Source organism: Halichoeres trimaculatus, unplaced genomic scaffold, assembly GCF_033239565.1.
Source record: "Halichoeres trimaculatus isolate MK-OKI-2021-1 unplaced genomic scaffold, fHalTri1.1 fHalTri1_scaffold_1, whole genome shotgun sequence".
In the NCBI taxonomy this organism is placed as follows: Eukaryota; Metazoa; Chordata; class Actinopteri; order Labriformes; family Labridae; genus Halichoeres; species Halichoeres trimaculatus.
In genome coordinates, this window is record NW_027437179.1 from 26,610,748 (window position 1) to 26,630,708 (window position 19,961).

Here is a 19,961-nt window from a genome sequence, read left to right on the forward strand (position 1 = left end):
TATTTTTATTTGTTAATAACATTTTTCACATTTTAGTTATTTCAAATACCTCTCCAGGATCTTTGTGACGATTATACCATTGTTTACAAGGGTATAGCAAACATTTAAGGGCTTATAACAGAGTCATGTAATTGATGAGCATTACATACAACAATAGAGACAAGACTTGAATTTGCATGAAATATCACTCTTGTATACTTCTTAACTCATAAAACATAAAAAACTTCTACTAGTACCTCTGATATTAAGGGAAAGAGATGCAAGAAGTGGCAATAGCCAGAGGGAAATACTGGAGGTATTTAAGGACCAATTATGCATAGTGGCATCAGTGATTTAAAGTGATCCAATAAAGATGAAAGTCTGGGGCTGAGGTATCGAATCAAATGACAAGGTGGTGCTCCCGTGACATCTATTCGAATATGCTGCAAACATCTTGATTACAAAACTCCAGGATGTCTGTTGTGATAAAACAGATGCCAAAATTAGCATCAGCATTACAATGTTTTGTGATTATATTTCTGGGTAATCTGAGAAGAACACATGAGCATTAAGCGAGTTGCCTTACCAGAGTGTGTGCAGTTGAAAACACTTTCTATGTGACTGTAGAACTCTTCTCCGAGGATGGAGCGGGAGGTCATGTGACTTGTGTGGACAAAACACTGAGTTGCATCTTTGAACAGTAGATCACTTTCTCCATACTGCTGAGACTCAAAGAGCTTGAACTCGGTATTTGGGTTGGCTGCCAAAGTTTCCTGTATGATTTAAAAAGCAGATGCAGTAAACGTGAGGCTGTTTTTAAATGTTGCACAATTTAAACATCTGACAATTTTTGAGGAAACCCATCACATGCACAGACCTGTGACTTCATCAAGAAGTCATACACTCTTGATGTGAGCACAGGTCGTGTCATGACAGTGTTTGGAGGGATGACTCCAAGGTTGCAGCTCTCCCACTCTGACAGTGGAGCCCGACGACCATCACCACACAGCAGCTCAAAGTCTGACAACACCCATCCATCCGCCCAACCAGTGGAGCTCAAACCTAAACAGGTCAAACACGATGTGATACCATAATAAAACAGCACGTTTCCACCATTGTTTATTGATGTCTCAATTTTAGGAGGGGTATCTCACTGAGGATGTTGGCCTGGAGGTTATGCTGCTCAAGGAAAGCAACATCACCATAGCTTTTACCACTTGGATCACCAACCAGACACCTAAAACGACATGTACAAGAACAAGAGTATAAGAAGAAGGAAATATAACAGCTGATGACACACGTTTTTAACCCAATTATACTGCCTCTGAAGTATTGTTGACTAGGCATGACCAAAGTTTGAGCTGTTTGTCAATGGTATAAACCCACAGAGTTAACACCCTATCTTTCTAAGTTTTTTATGTGTCAAAGCCTTTTTTGAAATTTAAAGTACTATAAGTAAATAATAACCTATGCAGAATAAATCACAACCTTTACAGCATCTTACAATGAAACAACTACTCTGCCAAAAAGTTCAACAAGATAACTATTTTTAAGACATTTCTTGATATCAATCTACATCATGACTTTTAAAATGATTTAATACACAGTGTCTTGAAAAAGAGATTTTTAATCTCAAAGTGTTTTTGTTCCTCCTGGTTAAACAAAGGTTAAATAGCCGCTCCCTACATGAAAGGATAATGAAAAAGGTCACAGAATGTAACTACTCAAATACTTAAATCATAGATTCCGATTTTTTTCTACTAAAAAGTCAAAAGTTTGACCTTTTTTTTCATCACTGCAACACTGCAGCTGGACCCTTTGATAGCTATCTTTAGTGTAGTCAGTGATGACCTAAAATTGACCCATTATCACAAAATACACAATTGCCTTTGCATCACAGCATGCCAGCTGTCTGATACTGCTAAACTGGAAGGGGGAGAACCCTCCTGTGTATGTCCACTGGATTAGAGAGGTGATGATGAGATTGGCTCTAGAAAAGATAAGGTAAGGGATGCTTCGATAATGATGTTAAAGTCCTCAATATGGAAAAATAATAAATTTTATTTAAAAAAAACACTCAAAGGCCTGATAAGCTACATTAGCTTCTTGAGGTTATGAAAGTTTTGGTTTTGTGAAGTGATGAGCCCCATTATTTCAGTCCCTTCACATCAACTTTTTTGGATAATTCCTTAATCAAAAACTAGGAAATTAGAAACAAAAACTTTCTGAAGTTGGCGTTCAGGTGTAATAAAGAAGTAAAATATAGTTTAGTTCTTCAAAAAAACCTTTCTATATACCTCAAAGCAGCAATCACAGGTGAACAGGAAGTCCTGATTCTCAGTAAGCCATACCTTAAGGCCCCCATGTTGCCATAATAACGCTCGTTGTGGTTGTCAGCGCAACGTTTAGTGGCAGCTTCTCCTGTACCTCCCATGCACACTTTACACAGATTCCCCTGAGAGCCAGGAAGACAGCCTTTCCAAAAAACATCGTTGTACACTAGTAATAAAGAATAAAACAGAAGGGAAGTTAAAGAATGTGTGAGACTTAGTTTAAAATGCCACTTACACTAGCAGACATCAGAGGAAAATGTGGGCTGTCAGTGTAAATATAAAGTGTAATCCTTGTGTGAGTACCTTGGTCTGGGTCACAGGGGGAGCTGCTGTTGTTCTCGAGGCTCAGTGTGTGTCTGTATGGCAGCAGCCAGCCGGCAGGGCTGTACATGTGGCCATGACAGGAGCGACGACCCTGCAGATTCCCGATAAAAATGTTCCTGCTGGAACGCTTGGCCACAGCCACAGCAGCCACTGAGGGCAGCACTGAGGCCAGACAAAGTTTGAATGTAGAGGCAGTATTGACATGATATAGCAGAATTGTTGGTTGTTTAGCTCACCGTCTCACCATCTGTCTCTAAGTGGGTTGATCCCTCAGCAGGAACACATTTTCTTTCTCTCTCTAAAAGTCAAGCAGAAACACAGCAGAGACTGATCAGTGTTTTACAGGAATAGGACGACCATTACAGATAGTGTCATTAACAATCTGATGATAAATTTCCCTTTAAGTTAAAAGGTCTACAAATGTCTGTTGAAATCCAACTTGAAAATTTTAGACTCTGACTTTTATTTTGGTGATCTGTTTAAAAAAAGTTAACAGCAACATATAACATGTATGCTGGATGTTAAGCACAGCAAAAAGTAAGGTTGTACTTATGGGTTAATGACTGGGTTTATGTATTAAATAAAAACATCTTGATGACCTAAAGAAAAAGTTTTCCTACAATACTGCAAAAAGAAAATGACAGATTACAAGCAAGTTCAATTGTAAGTATATTTCTTGCCTCTAACTACATCATGTAGATGGATTAGATTTTATTGAGGGTAAGAATCAAGAACGGGACTTTTGAGGGTTTTTTTTCTTTTAAGTGTATCTCTTTCTTGAGAGAATTTTTGGAAGCAAGTTGCCAAATTTGGCAGGAATTAAAGTATTATGTTATTTATTATAGAATTATTTATTATGAATTACATTATGCCCCTTATATTTTATATCATATTATATTAAATTGTATCTAATTCACATATCCCATCAATTTTTTTTATTCTAACAGTTGTAATTTTGTACACTTGTCTATAATTTTTACTGAGCCAGATAAATTGTACAAAAATGCTTTAGAAATATCGTTAAGACTCTAGATTTAGAATCCCTGTTTTTGTTCATTAAATCTGAGTTTACTCTTTTAGAAAGAAAAAAAAAATCTCACCATAATATTCAGTGGCTACAGGAACCAGACCACATTTGCCTGCTATGAAAGTGTGCGTCGCATCCAGAGAGACAGCATCCACCTCGTCTCTCTGAAACAGAACATGCAATGTTGGGCAAACAAACAGGTTTAATGTTTTTATAGTGCAATTAAGTACTACCTCTTCATGGGACTGTGATGACTTACCTTAATTTTCTCAATACAGTCGCGCATTGAGACGGCCCTGACACAAACCAGAGGATCAGATTTTATACTTAGAGCCCACTGCTCACATTTCTTCTGTTCTGCAAGGCTGATACAGCACCATCGAATAACACTGTCCTCCAGAGAACTCCCTGCACACATACACAGGTTTGTAAGTGTTATAAAGTCACACCCAGACTGTTCAGAGCTCAAACAGTCACAACTTGGGTTAGGGTTTTAAACAACTAACCCACAAATAACTAACTGAACAAATCATAGTATACCTTCATGTCCAAGACCTTTGAGGAGAGCCACATAATCCAGTCCAAGCACTTGACTGACATCCATGTCGTCTGGCAGAACAGCCAGTTTCTCTGTTGCATCCTTGAAGAGAAGGTCACTTTCATCGAAAGAAGATGAGTTAAAAAGCTGGAAGCGCTGCCTTTCCCGTCCTCGAGGTCCAAACAGCATCTAAGCAACAAAAAATAATATTCAAATAGGGTCAAATAGTAAAAAAATGGACATGTAGCATGGACCTGCATGAGAGTGTACCTGCACTGTTGTCAGGAATTTACGAGCCATCTTGCGAAAGTTAAATCTGGTGACTGTGCCTGCTCCTGGACCTCGACCCAGGTTACAGGTTCTGTAGTGGCTGAGAGGGGCCTGAGTGCCATCTGTACACAGCAACCTGAAGTCATCTTTATCACTGTCTGAGAGAATGAACAGGAAAGAGAAGCGTAACAGGCTTTAGACAGTTCTCTCAAGTTTGAGGATATTGTCAACATGGCAGCTTTTTGCTTGATGCCCAAGAGTGTTGTGTTGCCATGGTTTAGTTTGACTGGCGTGTCAATCAAAACCTTAGTTACCACACCTAAATAGTTTTGATAGATGTTAACTAAACACCCAAAAGCTTTAATAAGAGTCTGAGACAAAATGAACAATGTCTATTTGGAAATGTCTATTTCCTATATAGGAAAATGTGTACCTGTAGATTATCATTCAAACAGGGAATTATTTTTCACAACTGTGTTTCTGGTACAGGAGACAGTATTGACAATGTAATGCTGGCAGGACATATAGAAGAAAGATATGAGGGACAAAATGCAGAGAAAGACCCTGAGTGGACTGAGAACAGAGATACTGCAATGAAACAAGGATATCTCAGAAAAGTTTGGGTTTTGAGCAGAAAAAAAGTTAAGAGTCATGATACAGTGCAAAAAAACTGAAATCTCATCAAGTGTTTTTCTCTTGATTTTTAGTAAAAATGTGTTTTTTAGACTTGATATGAGCCCCCTTCACCTGACCAGTCCAGAAAAATGCCTTATATCAAGTTATTTAAAGACAAAAATGAGGTCTGAATTGCATGTAATGAGTAAAAAATCTGCCAGCGGGAGTAAGAGAAATGTTCTTGTCAAGATTAAAATAATGTCTAAATACAAGCACATTTCTCTTACTCCCACTGGTAGATTTATTTTTTCTCGTTACAGACAATTCAGACCTCATTTTTTACTTGACATATCTTGAAATTAGACATTTTTCTGGACTGGTCAGGTGAATGTGGCTTATATTAAGCCTAAAAATACATATTTACTAAAAACGAGAGAAAAAAAAACTTGATGAGATTTCAGTTTTTGCAGTGTACATAAATCCATCAGAGGAAATTTTACCTTCAATACTTTCAAGAGCTAAATGATCCACAAATGCAACATCTCCTGTTCCACTCCTCAAGCATCTGTGAAGAGGACAAAGAGGCTGTGCTATTAAGGCTCATTATGTCTTGGAATCACAAGTTGAGGGCTTGTGCCCAACCTGAGGGCTCCTTGGCTGTTGTAGAACGGCTCACTCTGGGATGTTTCACAGTGGTAATTCTTCTGGCGGATGTAGGACTTCTGGCCTTGGCACAGAGCGCAGAGAGCTGGAGCCATGGCAGCAGCACCAGGAATACAGCTGCCACTGAAAAAGGCACTGACGTCTGCTCGAGAGAAGAAAAACAAGTCAGAGGAAAAGAATCAGCAGAAGAAAGACTGAACATCCACACTGCAGCAACAGTTCATTACCCTGGCTGAGGGGTTGCTCCTTTGACCAGCTCAGATAGTTGCGGGAGAGCAAGAAGCCAAGAGGAAGACTCCATCCAGCCGTCCACCGAACCCCACTGTGACAGCTCCTGCGGCCCTGAAGGGAGCGTATGTCCAGACTGCTGTTTCTCACCACGGCCACTGACAGAATACAGCCTCCTTGAGGCGAGACACGCAGACACAGAGAGTCATCGTTTTGCAGAGATGAGCTGAAAAGTCTCAGGGGTGTGGGGTCAACCTACCATCGCTGTATATCTCTTTGGCAATGGTAACAAGGCCAAACTGCTTGACAGCAGAGTAAACTTCTCCAGCATCCAACGTCACTATATCAGCACGGTTAGCCTGACACAGAGAGTTAAAGGGTTATTTTATAGGTTTAGTTGTAGTGTAGTGTAGTGTAGTGGTGTCATACATGTTTCAAGACTTCATTATATAAACTACCCCAGCAGAGAGCATTATTACATGACAATAATGATTCATCAGAGAGGAATTCAAAGCCTCAGACTCTCCCAGATGTTGCTGATGTTTGATCATTTATCTAAAGCAGCAGTACAACTTGCCATGAAACACAGCTGCACGTGTTGAGCAGGGGTCTTCAACATTTCAAACAGCCACATTTATCTAATAATAACAGCTGTTTTAATGAAAACACTACATGTCAGGGGCTTTGTCTCACCCTGTGTTTTCAATAATGTTTTTTTGTTCCACACCAACAATGGAAATACTTTAAAACAGGTTGTAATCAGGGACAGTTCAACAGTAAAAGGCTATGTTTGGGCCAATAAGGTTGCCAATAATGGAAAACACAGTGCTGTATAGAAGTTGTATAAAAGCTTGTTTTAAAGTTATATGGAAATAATGGCTTCATTCTGATGTAACTGCATCAAGAAGTGCAGCCAAATTAAAAAAAAAAAAAAAACAGCATAGAAATACTGGTTTGTGTTGATTTTTGCAGACAGGTTTTTCAGATGAATAGGTGCCTCTTTGCTGTTGCTTTCTCAGAAAAAAAAAGTTTAGTTGTGCTGCTCATCAGGTGTAAAACCAAACACTTTTTATGAATCTTTGTCATGAAAAGTGAAAACACGGGCTGTTTCTGTAGCATGGGGTGATTTATTTCTTCTCTGAAGTTTTGAAGTAATAATGTCAACCCCAGTCTACGAGCTAACCTCATAAGTTCACTTTTAGTAGGCTTTTAACACTTTTGCCTAATCAAGGAAGACACCCACGATCAATGAAACAACATTACAGTTAAACCATACAGTCAACTTAAAGGTGAGAAAACAAAACAAAACAAATTTTGATCACTCGTCAGTTTACTTTACCCTTTATCCAGACTCTCTCTTCTAGAATGAAGTAACTCACTTTAGCAATGTTCTTCTCATTTTGTTGATATTAAACTATATGATATTTTGTGGAGGCAATGAGCTGCTGCCGAAATAAAAAACACCAAGTTCTTCAGATTCATTTTCATCTTTTAAATCACTTCTCAAAAACTCACTTTCACAAACATGAGGTCCTCTAATTTCTTTTTATTGTTGTATTTGCACAATGTTATTGCATATATTTAAATGACCATGGTTTGCTCTATATTTAAGAATGTCTCTGTATCTGTTGATCTATTTTTGAATTTGAATTTATTTATTTGATAAGGACGATGCAGTTTAACATAGTTCACAACAAAGCACGAATCTGATGTTCTGCACAGAGTTTATAGTGAGTGCTAATTTCCAACTCTTGTCTCCCTAGTTGGACCTTTAAGTAACTAGGTCATAAAATGTGCATTTACCAGCAATAAAATAGCAAAAATAGAAATAACAGGATAACAATAAAATTAAAAACACATCAACCTAAAAAAAAGCAAATTCCAGGTTTAAACAGGAAATTAAAAAACATGGCAGACTAAGAATGGTCACAGCTCTGTTTTTCTTTGAGCCAGCACTTGACCTTGACAGTGAAGGATTTTAAATCTGTGTTCAGTTTGATTTCAGTTGGTAATGAATTCCAAAGTTTCCCCTCTTTAATAGAGAATGCTGACTGTCTATTCTGCTGCTGCTCTGCCTTTGAACAAATTTGGAAAGAGGTTCAGGGGCCAGATTATTGACACTTTTAAAAACTAATTTGAGGAAAGGGAGGTGCATGAAGCTGTCAAAGCTCAGTAGATTATAGTTTTTCAGAATGTGGCAGTGATGCCAATGGATGTTTGTTTTGTCCATTGTTTTTAGAGCTTCACTGTTTATTGATGAGGATGAGAGATTTGTAAAATTTGAAAATGAACACTGAGTCTAAACCGTCATACAATAGGAGAAATGACAAAAGATCATAGAATGCATAAATAACTGAGTTGCTTGAGTTGGTGTATATAGTCTAATTAATTAAAAACCATTTAGATAAGTCCTCACTGATTTGATGATTTTCTTCATGTTTTAACACCTAATTCTCCTTACCTTTAAATTCCTCAATGTATTTCACTACTTTCTGCTATTCATGTATTTACTGCTCTTTGAATTATCTTAAATCTCTTTTAACTCTCTTACTGCTTTTACCTTCATGTTGCTCAGTTGCTCTGTTGTTATGTCAGTTTCACACCTCGTTTTTTTTATTGTCAGGGTATTTTTCAATGGTATAGTTATTTTCTGTAGTTTCTTTGAGTCATGCTTTGTTCTTATGTATGTCTTGGCACTTTTGTTTTTAAAGGTACAGTCATAGTAGTATCAGCATTATTATATTTAGATATTTTTTAGCCATTATTGCAGCAGTGACTTCTTTTTCTTTGGCACATCTTCAGGCCACAGTAACTTCATGCATGTAAAAAGAGATGACTCACCCTAATCCTGTCTATGCACTCGGTTGTACTTGACACTCGAATGCATGAGAGTCTGGCAAAAGCTGCCACAGCAGCGGGCGGCAGCACTGCTACCAGAGCTTTAGCGAGCTCCGCACACTTCCTGTGCTCAGGATCAGACACCGTGCACCACCGCATCTTCTTAGCTTCACATGTCAGGGTGAGATTAAACACTAAACATCATCAATACATATTGCACTGAATTCATCATCTCCTTGAATTAATGTGTGAGTAAGACTGAGGTGTCTAATACCTTTGTCTGCACTCATTTATAAAAAATAAAAGTCCAATTTCACATCATTTAAAAATGACTGAGCCAGTTTTAATAATTCCCAAAACAAATAAAAAAACTTTACATCAACAAAAAAAGTCTCTTGTCAACAAAATACAAAAAATATTTTGCAACAATGTCTTTAAAACAGCTTTATTAAATAGTTTAGCAAAACTAATTATAGTCATATAACTTACCCCTGATGCAGCTGCAAAAGATGAGAAAGAGTAAAATGGCATTAAGTCCTCGCATGCTGCACAGTTTTGGATTAAATCTTTCTGCTGTAGTCTGCAGAGAACAACACACGGCTGTGCTCTCTGCTCGTCTCAAACCCCTGACACTCGAGAATTTACTTCCTAAAGTATTAAAGACACTTGTACTGACGAATGAATAGAAAATCTATTGCGCAAGGGCAGCTCCTCTGAAAACAGTTCAGTCACTCTTTCCCACATATGGATCATATTTAGCACCATGTGTTACAAGGGCGCCCCCTAGCCAATGTTTTTATAGATCTTGAGTGTAGATGCAGCAGTGGAAGCTGCTTCAAGCAATCTACTTAATCTCTCTTTGTGGAGATGCTCAGGAAATTTTACAGTATATTAATATGAAGAAATGACATTTCTTGGGATTATCAGTATTTTCTCAAACTTTGAATATAGAAAAGGCACCAGAGGGCAGTTTAACAAAGAGGTAACCTTGTAACAAATCAGGTAAGAGCTGATAAAAGAAACATGTCCTAAACTCTGAAGTGAGTTATTATAAAAAATAAATTGAAGGCAGATAGACAACAGTTCAAAGTCAGCAGGTGAAACCCCTCTGGAGTATTATTTCCTGTCGTGTTGTAAAGACAGATCATCCCCTGCCATCTCACAGAGGAGAGGAGCTCCCGAGGAAGAAAGGACAGTCCGTAAATGCTGAATCCTCTCTGTGTGAAGCAGCATCATTGGTTTTCTGTCTTCTAGGTCAGAGGAGAGATGGGCAATGCGTTCCTCCAGCTGTCAACATCAAAAATATCAACTGTGACTCAGGTAAAAGAACTGTGTCAGTGATTTCATACAGTTTTCCCTTACATGACTGCTGACTTTTTTTTTTTTTACAGCTGACAATTTATGGTTCAAAAATGTAAAAGGAATGCATGCAGAACACAAAACAGCAGAGAGGGACATTTGGATTTTTAACATAGCTTACTTTTTCTAATGGCTAGCACCTCTGGAGCCCCCGTGCTCAAATAGAGTGGAACTGTAGACTACTGACGCAGCTATTTTAATAGCTCTATAAAACAAGACAATCAATCTTTTTTCAGGACTTGTAAGTCTTTTGGATGTTAGAAAAATGGTCCCTTTCCGAGACTTTTCCAACATTCAGAATGTGCTTTCGGTGAAGTCAGGGGAAAACATGTGTTGGGCCAACAACAGAAGCCCTAAAATACCATGATTAAATACATTTAATCATCCAGAGTCTTAATTTATTCCTCTAATTATCTCAGGGGAAAAAAATCTGGCTAATCATAGCAATCAGCCTACTCAACTAATTTTTGGATAAATTAAAAAAAAAAATCTTCATCTTGAGAAAATGTGTTTTTTTTTTCATGATACAGGAATAAATGATCCCATTAGCTTGAGAAGCCAAGACTGGTTTTCTCAAGATAATGAGAAAAATAGGTCAAGTTCTCAAGAAAGCAACTGAAATGAACTTTTTATCTCAAAAAACAAGGGAAATAAAATGTATTTAACTATGACCTTTAGGGGCTTCCATAGCCGATTGATAGAACACCTCATTATAAAATCATGGTCTATAAGCTTGTATCTGTCTAGGGTTCAGGTTATACACAACCCCTTGTTTCTGTTAAACATAAAAGAAAAAAATATCCTCTTACTTCCTTCAACTCTTGCAAAAAAGTGCTCTTGTCCATTTGTTCGTCTTTTCCACTAGTCTGCAGCCATCTCTGGAACACCTGTCTCAGTTTTTTCCAAGCCCTGAAAGAAAACACACACACACACACACTCACTATTCAGTAAGGAGGCTGATGTGTTATAGGTTTGGAAAAGCTGCTCTTGCAAATTCTAACCGAAGTTGCTTCCTGTCTTGTTGGTACATCTGCATGTCGGTCTGGATCCTGACAAGTTCACTGGTCAGAGATGAAGCTGAATGAGTTGCTGCTTCTTCCAGAGTTCCCTCGCTCAGTACTTTCAGATGCACATCTTTAAGAAGCAAAATGGGAACTTTCTTGGGCATTTCGATAAATCCATAATCTATATATTAACTTTGGATGATTTGAGGATAGAACATGTGGGAACTTTACCTGGGTAGGCTGAAGACTGTTGTTTGAAATCAGGGATGGATGGGGTATTTCCTGACTTGAAATACAAAACAGCAATAAAACTCATGTGAATAAATACACTTTAAGGCATTTTTCAACCCTTTATTTTGCAGCCAGAGAGACCCTTTGTTTTATGAGTTCCCTAAAAGAAGACATTAAAAAACATTCCTTAAATATAGCATTTAATCCATCCTGACACGTAAAACAGGCTTATACCTTGCTTTGGAGTCCAGTGGTCATGAAAGCAGAGGGGGGTAACAGAACATCTTGGTTTTCCTGATTACAGTCCTCAGTCGAGACATGAATCTCAGAGGTTGGCACAGAAGGTTGGTGAATGATGTGTGTTGTGTAAGTGACCGGGTCTTTGGCTGGATAGCTGCAGGAGGACACTGTATGATTGTTCTCCTCTGGACAGAGCTCAGAGGGTTTAAGTGCAGCTTTGGCACCAAAATGCTCTTGAGGGCTGAAAACAGGAAAAAAAAAAGTTGGGAAGAGTACAGTGACAATTTCAGTTTACAGCGGTTACTAACTCAAAATCTTATGTCTGTATTTAACTATGTAGAAAAAGAGGCAGTACTTTGTTCTTAAAGGAGATCCGAACAGTTCCTCACAGCGCCTTGGCTGTTGACGATGAGAACGGCTGAGCACTCTGAAAAAGAAGGAAACGTTTTTTGCGTTTCTGTTTCTAAGCGTTTTGCACTGATTCACAGCCTGTCAGGACCTCAGACTCACAGCTTCCTTAGATCTCCGTCTTCAACTTCCTGCTCTGCTGAGACAGATGGGGAGACACTCTCCAGTCCACTCAAAGAGAAGGTCACACTTTTCTTTGGCAGCTGACCTTTGACCTCTTGTTCTGTCTGTGGTTTACACACAGTTTGCTGTGCAGAGCTACACAGCACTTTCTGCAGATGTTGGGACCTCTGCAAAACACAGGGAGACTCAGTATGACACTCAAATTTAATATTTGACATGCAAACACATTAACACAGTGTTCCACCTGCTCTCTGTCTTGTTGTGTGAGGCTTGTTGTGAGATCGTTCATGTGATCAGCATATGCAAGGATGCACGTCACACCCTCGCTGAGCAGCTGATCTCTGTAAACTTTAGCAGCTCTGGCTGCCTGCTCTTGTTTCCTGCGCTGCTCCATGACCCAGAGCCGCCATCCACACAACACCTGCAGAACAAGCACAAAAAGACAAACACCTGAGCATCCATGCTACAGGTTCAGCACTCCTTTAAGCAGAAGGAGAAGAATGCCTTCAGCAGGTGTTACCTTGGCCTGGAGAGAGAGGGCCCAGTGCCAGAGTGCTCGCTGCGTCTGCTGCGCTTCTCTCCGTCTGTGCTGCAGCTGTGAGCAGAAAGGAAACTAAAGTCATGGTCAAGAGTTTATCTGCCTTAAATCAAACACAAATATCAGACAGACTCTTCATTCAGATTCATACTGGTGATCCATACAGTGTAACTTTGAATGAATCAAACAACTGTAGTTCTCTGAATTTCCTTTTCTTTTTGGCTTGGACTTCCAATTTTAAAAGGCTACTTTAGAAATGTAGTGTTTCATATTGGATTTAAGTTTGAGGACATATGAGAGACAGTTAAAAACAAATAAAGCAACAGAGGGTGGGCTATCCAGACCATTAGTCTCTCTGAAAGTAAACTCCAGGACAAAAAACTCAATCTTATTTAAAAAAAAAAAAAAAGAAAAGAAATTAAAGCTTTAAAAAAAATCCCCCAGAGCTGTATAAGGGTATTAAAAATTACTGAGCTACTGGGGTATTCAAAAATTGTATCATGACTTCCAAGGGACTGAATTGTTTGATCATCAAGAAGTACTTACTAACCTTTATTCTCCATTGCTCAAAGTATGTCTGGTACATCTTTAGCCTCAGCAACAATAATCCCTGTCGTTTCATAACCTGCAGAGTAATCACATTGATTAAAAAGATTTCAACTACAGCATTAAAACGACACTGTGGTTTTATATAACAGTTACTGGAGTGTGAAGGTGCCACCTTGTTTTTGCGACACTGGCAGTGATGCTTGTTCCATGCCTTCATTGCCTTGGAGAGGAGTTTGGATTCATGGTGCCGTCTAGCTCTTTCCATGCAAATCCTCTCTTTTCGAGCGGCTCTGGCCTGGTTCCTCCATTGTCTGAGAGACTGCAGCAGCAGCACTGAACAACAGATTTGTCAAGTTAAACAAAGCACAATACATATTGTACATGCGTCTGATCACTAAAGTTAAACACTGACACTACATGAAGTTTTATTGTAAAGTCGAAATATTTGATCTAAAAACAGAAAAAAAATACTTTAGTTAATGAATTTAAATTAAATAGATTTATAGACCAAAAATAAATGATGAAATGAACATTAAACTGTGCATCATGCATCAGTGTCACCTTCATTTTTGGACCTCAGAACCGTGCTGACTGCCTCCCTCTGCTGGAGGCTTTTTAACACTGCATGCTCTGTTGCTTCTTTCCAGCCAAGAAACACCTGACAGATTCAGAGCAAGAAAGGCATTTAGAAAAGGCCTTGAATACACTGATATTTTGTGTTTCAGGGCTTCAGAATGCTCTAAAACCTTAAGCTGAAGGACATGGTTATAGTGATGCTGTGCTCGCCACTCCATGAGCCTGACTTCGGTCAGCAGAACAGTGTTCCCCCTCCAGACGTGCAAAACCTTTCTAAAGAGATTTAAAAAAAAATAGGAGTAGGTATTAGCATTGTTCAGAAGTTGGTGGTTTTGTACTTCAGACTATATACTTAGATATTCACGAGTTATTACAAAAAGATCTATCACTGAGCTCAATACCTGCAAAAATTTTCTTTTTGCTGGATGTAAAGTTGCTCTGCATGACCATAGATCTGAGACATCTGCTGGGTGTAAATCTGTGAGCACAGCAGGTAAAAGAATGATTCAGCTTTAACATTAACTTTATATAAGCAAGCTTAAAACAACAATTAAAATATATATATAATTTGATCTCAAAGTGCTGATGTTACCTTCCAAGCCACAAAAGTGTGACGTAGGAGTTTAAATTCATGGTGATGCTGCAACTGCTGCAATTTGTCTTTTTTCACCTTCTGGCTATGAACAAACTGAGCAAACACACAAGTCACAAAAACAAGTTAACATTTCTTTTTCTAAAACTTTAAGGAAGAAAAGGTGTAAACTTCCCAGTCACCTTTTTCCACTTTTCCACAGCCCATCTCATGTTGCGTAGATTGCCCTGATGACAGGCCTGCTGCTCCCGGTTTCTCCTGATGAGCAAACAATCATAGTTCAAATTATGTGCTAACCAATAGACAAGAATTTTCTATAGCGGACCACCTTTGTCCACCTGTTTCGCATCTCTGTGCTGTTATCCTTCCACTGAGTCATTGTCTTGTGAAGCAGTTGGTGTTTGTACAGGAGCTCTGAAGCCTCTTGTTTCTCTTTCTCCATGATCTGCTGCTCTGTGCGCTGCCTCCAGTGACTCCAGGCTCTCTGCAGGTGGCATCGCTCCTCATGTAGGATAGCCTGTTGACAGTCACCTCTTAGTCTACCAACCAACCTAACCTTGCACTTAAATCAATAATATGTGGTACCTTACAGCTATGTGGTTATTTATTGCAAACATACCATCCTCTCGGATAGCATCTGTTCCTTGTGCTCTTCTGATCGGCTCCACCAGGTATAAAACACCCATGAGTACTGGCGCTGTCTGATAACACAGTGTTAACAGAAGATAGAGCAAAAACCAGACTAATAGTCAACCGTCTCGTAAGTACAAACATGAATGTAAGGATGTAAGTGGAAGAAGTGGCAACTTACTGATTGAAGACTGCTGCTTTGTGTCTCATCTGTTTACTGAGCTTTCTCTGCTGAGTAAATTCAACCCACAAGTTGAAACACCGAGGCACTGCGCGTTCAGCAAACCAAAGGTCTGCATGATGTTCCAGTTCCTGGAGAAAAACATGGTGAAATGATGTTGGGTAAACTATACAGGAAACTGGGTCACATGGGTATCACTTCCCTACTGATAAAATACCATTGGATAGATTTTTAAACTGTCACATTGTCCTGCCAGTGTATGAATGTTGCTATGATTATCTGTGAGTATATTTTAGCTAGTTTTGACAATTTCTCACCACTAAGGAATATGTACAAGGTACATAAATGTTTCAAATGAACAGAGGTGGGGTTAAAATACATCAAATGAATGTTAAAGCTTGGGCTTAATTCTATGCCTATGCTTTTACATAATTTATTCTTTTAGGCAACCATTTAACCTTTTACAACAGAGTAGGGATGGGTACCTTTTACATTTGACACTATACGGTACCGTTGAGTACCGGTACCTAGCAATTGGTACCGGTACTCAACGGTACCAATTTTCTGTACTTTTTATGTGGTAAAAAATATCAATTTGTTTAATTATAAAATCTCAAAGTTTTTCAATTGAACATATTTATTCTTCAATATATAACCTTGCAATGCTGTGTTCATGTCCAGCATGGAAAATTGCCTACACTTCCTCTCCCTCACAGTCACAAGGATGCATTGAGGTACCTTAACATGGTTCCTTTTGTTTTTACGTGAGTCGGTACCCGGTACTTTTGACAGAATTTGGTCGGTACCTACAAAAGTACCTAATTCGGTACCCATCCCTACAACAGAGCCGTAACTACAAAAAAGTTTTTTTTTTCCTTTTTAGTATTTTAACTTTCTTTTGAGAAGCACATACTATTAAAACTATTTACAGGTTACCCCATGAAGACTACAAAATTCTCTTCTAATGTGTCCTTAATTTTTTCTTTGTAGTCAAAGTTCATGACCACTGTATCCTTACATATGTTAGCACTGAAAACATTTTTGCTATTATTAGCATACCTGCATGTGTCTCCATTCTGCAAGTGACTCCCTCCAGTACTGAAAACAGCAAGTCAGCAAGGATGTACTTAAAAAAAAAAAGCAAAATGTGTTGATTATTAAACTAAATTTATGAAATACATAAAAGTTGATAATTGATGCTTTTAGCTTGGATTGGGATTTCTTAACATTTTTTTAATCTGAAAGATAAAAGAGGCAGTTGACACAGAGTACAAAATGCAAATAAAAGCACCGGTAGTTGTGCAGTGCCATCTCAGCTTGGGGTTGAAAACTCCTGTCTTCTGCCTCCTCAAGACGGTCCTGCCACAGCTTCAAATACTTGGTTTTCATCTATAAAAAGCACAAACATTAAATCTTTTTAATTCTTGGAAACATTATCAAATGCATATATTTCTGACTCCAGAAATATGATGTAGTGCTCAGTAATTACAGTTTGATGATACTGTTGAACAGCCATGTTGTTCTCCAGCCGATGCGTTTTTTTCCTGATGACATTAAGAGAAAATCCCTGAAAACCAGCATGCTGCAACACAAATACAGCAATTAATACATGTGCTAAGCTCTCCATGTATATGTACTTGCTCTATTTACAAAGCGTCTCACCAGCAGATGATGATGATGATGTTGAGCTGCAATCCTGTCTTTTTCAGCATCCTCTCTGCACAGCATCACATCTAAGAAACTGCTCAAGAATCATACAGCTGCACAACACTGTGCTGATAACAATCCCTTTGAAATCCTTCAAATGGTCACATAGTTAGCTGGTATGAAAAAAAAAAATGTATATTTTGCTTATATAGGATACAAGCTTTCCAGTGCTCCAGTGCTCTGCGTGTGACACACTGTATGGCCAAACACTCTGCAGCTTGCAGGCGATCCTCCTCCTTCCATTTGAGATGCAATGCATTTTTCCACTTTCTCCAACACATCATCAACAGGCGGAGGCGGCAGGCGTTCTGGGCGACTTCTACAAGGATATTTGGATTTCAGGTTTTAATGGTTTAAAAGGAGATTATCGAGTGTAATATAATAATAAATTAATTAGATCAGTTTTTACCTTGTGACTTTTTCTTTGTTTGGGCTAAAGACACATGGCTTTTCCAGCGTTGCAGTGTTTTTCTTTTCAGGTTGAGGATGAAGAGATGGTCAGCTTTGGATTCCTTCTCTTTCTGACAAAGAGCTGCTGTGTGCATTTCTTTCCATCTTAACCAAGCCTTTGATAGAAATACAATACAGAATTTAAAATGAAAAAATAAGTATTTATTACAGATACTGTTCAATAACTGTGATTGTGACACTTTAGAGTATGTCCTACCCTGTGCTGTATAGTTTGATTCCTATGTCTTGAGGTTTGGTCCTCATAAGTGTACAAGTGCTGACAGTGGTGCAGCCTAGTCTGCCAGAGTCTCCAAGCTGAACTGCAGAGGTAAAAATAAAAAAAAATGTTAAAACCAGATATCAACGCACTGCAGTGAAGATGTGATAATCAAGAAAATCTTCTTACTGCAGAGTTGTGAGTCTGTTCAGCTCCAGTGCAGATCCAAGCATCCTTTTTTTAACATACTTCAGGTCTGTAAAAACCTTCCATCCACCCCAGACTTGACACATCCTTTTCCTATCAGCTATTCAAGATAAACACAGTTGTTAGAGACTAACCATTATCTAAAAGCATACAAGTCTGAAGATAAAATGATCTCTTATTGTTTCAGACACAAACATACCAAACATCTGAGCATTTTGGAGTTTCTGCTTCTTTTCTCTCCGCAGTAAAACAAATGTCTGCCAGTGACGGAGCACCAAGTTACACAGAAAATACCTGAGACACAAAAAATTTAACTTATTAGTACACACAAGTGTTCACCGTATGTGAGTAGTTGAATAACGCTCATGGTAGTACTGTGTACCTGTAGTGACACTCAGCCACCATTGTCAGACTCCATTCTCTCCTGCATGTCCACCACTCATCTCTCCATCCTGCAAAAGCTCGTCTCAAGACAACTCTGTCATAGTGGGATCTGCAACATATAATACTCTCTTAAGTTGACGGACTCAGGCAGGACTTTTAAGAGTGGAAAACTAAGTAGGAGACTTTTTCCATGTTACGGTAAAAACTTTTTGAGGAACTATTAATTAGCAAAATGTTACATGTGACCTTGCTTTGTGAGGAAGTATGCGGCCAAAGGTCCTCTGGATCCATATCTTCAAAAACTTTCTTGCCAAGTGCCTGGAGTGAATGAAAAATTATGATTTTATAACATACAAGTACGGAGCTGAAATGTAGTATATTAAGTTTCTCTGCACCTTATTCTGAGTTCCTTGAGTCTTCCACCTTTGTTCCAGCTGTACCCAACTCGATAGGGAATCTTTCTGGTGTGACTTTTACACACTTGTGCAGATCGACCGTCACCAAAAGCATTTGGCCGAGGTTTAACTGGTTGCTGCTTAGCGGTAGTTTTCATCATTACAAGTTGGGCCAATAGCGAAATGAAAGAAAAAAATCCCTTCAAAAATATAAAAATCTACACCCTTCAGGTGTGCTACATGTTTCTTCGGTAACCAAGAGGCGCGCGTTTGTTTTGCCTTGTCACGTGAACACGAAAGCGCACTGGAGACTACGGAAAGCTGAATGCGCCAATAGTAACAACGTGCCTTTAGTTGACTGATTTTAATCGATCGAATATATAGGCCTAAGTAGTACTTGTTTGCACAGCACAGTTTAAGAGAAATTACGGCACTTCATAACGTAAATCATGGCTTCAACAACGATTGAGGGAAGTCGTTTTGCTAGTGTTTTTCAAGGTATAATATGCACCGGCTGAAATTGCATAAAAGGCACCTGAAACAAGTCGCGCATGTGCTCTAATTAGAGCAAATGCACAAAATGCAAGAAATGTCAGTCTATCTGGGGTTTTTTTTCGTTTCAACGAAAGAAAAAAATTACAGATAGACTGACATTTCGTCTTATTAGTGTTCCACTTTAACAACACAATACATGGGGTGAAAATTGGTTGTTGTTTGATCACCAGATGCCCCAATGAAGTGCATTAAGTTCCCTACAAAATAAAAACGTCAGACTTTCCCTTCTGACCCCAAAATGCCGTCTTTGGTAACTGTCAGTGTTCAGGACCTTTAGAAACCTTGCTTTAGCACTTCTGGGCCCTAGTGGTGTGTATTGGGGATTTGGTACTCTATTTCATAGAGTGAGATAAATCGTTTTCGACTGCAACTCTTTCCCAACTTACAAAGCGCTCGCAGAGCTCACCACAGATTAAAAAGGGAATTTTGCTTTCTAAATGGCGTGACAAATAAAGCCTTTATGTACCGTAAGTCCTGGTAAATGAAAAAGAAATATTCTTTCTACTTGACTGTTTCAGACATAATCACAGTCAGAAGATGGAAAAGGCAGCATCAGCTCACAGCTTGTGCCCAATAACTTTACAAACAAAACAAAACTGAATTTAATTTGTCTGTACGTCTTGAACGTTAGTGTTCTGAAGACTTGTATCAAGCTAGTGATAAATAAACACTATCAACTACCTAAATAAATTCCATACGCACTTGCTGTGCCATACGGACCGCTAGAAAGGAACCAAGTATCGGACTTGAGCAGTACACGTTCGTTATGTTTGTCTTTGACAGCCTACGAGAGCGGGGAC

The 19,961-nt window shown here is 38.7% G+C and overlaps 2 protein-coding genes across 3 annotated transcripts; both read right to left on the reverse strand.

Annotated features, from left to right (window-relative positions):
* Positions 1 to 78: 78 nt before the first annotated feature.
* Positions 79 to 9,438, reverse strand: sxph (saxiphilin). Its single transcript, XM_074670439.1, has 17 exons — positions 9,305 to 9,438; positions 8,819 to 8,982; positions 6,237 to 6,336; positions 5,977 to 6,153; positions 5,729 to 5,891; positions 5,587 to 5,651; positions 4,472 to 4,629; positions 4,204 to 4,390; positions 3,923 to 4,071; positions 3,737 to 3,827; positions 2,881 to 2,934; positions 2,616 to 2,798; positions 2,331 to 2,478; positions 1,134 to 1,216; positions 857 to 1,041; positions 566 to 752; positions 79 to 456 (listed from the first exon to the last, which is right to left on the reverse strand). The coding sequence occupies exons 1-17, from the start codon at positions 9,357 to 9,359 to the stop codon at positions 410 to 412; spliced, it is 2,196 nt and encodes a 731-aa protein (XP_074526540.1). The 5' UTR covers positions 9,360 to 9,438; the 3' UTR covers positions 79 to 409.
* On the reverse strand, positions 9,369 to 19,869 carry sfi1 (SFI1 centrin binding protein). Of its 2 annotated transcripts, none has more exons than XM_074670357.1 (31): positions 18,607 to 19,869; positions 18,458 to 18,529; positions 18,210 to 18,320; positions 18,027 to 18,121; positions 17,810 to 17,927; positions 17,621 to 17,723; positions 17,363 to 17,519; positions 17,111 to 17,272; positions 16,909 to 16,979; positions 16,736 to 16,828; positions 16,538 to 16,635; positions 16,306 to 16,372; positions 15,247 to 15,377; positions 15,055 to 15,136; positions 14,774 to 14,952; positions 14,618 to 14,693; positions 14,436 to 14,531; positions 14,245 to 14,321; positions 14,014 to 14,116; positions 13,829 to 13,925; positions 13,440 to 13,600; positions 13,269 to 13,343; positions 12,701 to 12,775; positions 12,425 to 12,601; positions 12,160 to 12,347; positions 12,005 to 12,076; positions 11,644 to 11,890; positions 11,410 to 11,464; positions 11,176 to 11,329; positions 10,984 to 11,083; positions 9,369 to 10,102 (listed from the first exon to the last, which is right to left on the reverse strand). In XM_074670357.1, exons 1-31 carry the CDS (start codon positions 18,765 to 18,767, stop codon positions 9,932 to 9,934), a joined length of 3,624 nt encoding a protein of 1,207 aa, XP_074526458.1. In that variant the 5' UTR covers positions 18,768 to 19,869; the 3' UTR covers positions 9,369 to 9,931. The 2 variants fall into 2 exon arrangements, with proteins under 2 accessions (XP_074526458.1, XP_074526467.1); XM_074670366.1 differs by having other exon boundaries at positions 9,370 to 10,102; positions 11,176 to 11,308; positions 18,607 to 19,867.
* Positions 19,870 to 19,961: the final 92 nt, after the last annotated feature.

What these genes read in the sequence shown, in the direction of transcription:
- sxph (XM_074670439.1), bottom strand. Translation starts at nt 9,359, where the DNA reads ATGCGAGGACTTAATGCCATTTTACTCTTTCTCATCTTTTGCAGCTGC. An exon ending in CTTTTGCAGCTGCATCAGGG is followed by an intron (nt 8,983 to 9,304) that starts GTAAGTTATATG and finishes TGACATGTGAAG; the next exon opens with CTAAGAAGATGCGGTGGTGC. An exon ending in AGCTCTTGAAAGTATTGAAG is followed by an intron (nt 4,630 to 5,586) that starts GTAAAATTTCCT and finishes TCATTCTCTCAG; the next exon opens with ACAGTGATAAAGATGACTTC.
- sfi1 (XM_074670357.1), bottom strand. Translation starts at nt 18,767, where the DNA reads ATGATGAAAACTACCGCTAAGCAGCAACCAGTTAAACCTCGGCCAAAT. An exon ending in CAAAAAGAAAATTTTTGCAG is followed by an intron (nt 14,117 to 14,244) that starts GTATTGAGCTCA and finishes AAATCTCTTTAG; the next exon opens with AAAGGTTTTGCACGTCTGGA. An exon ending in ACCATGTCCTTCAGCTTAAG is followed by an intron (nt 13,926 to 14,013) that starts GTTTTAGAGCAT and finishes TGAATCTGTCAG; the next exon opens with GTGTTTCTTGGCTGGAAAGA.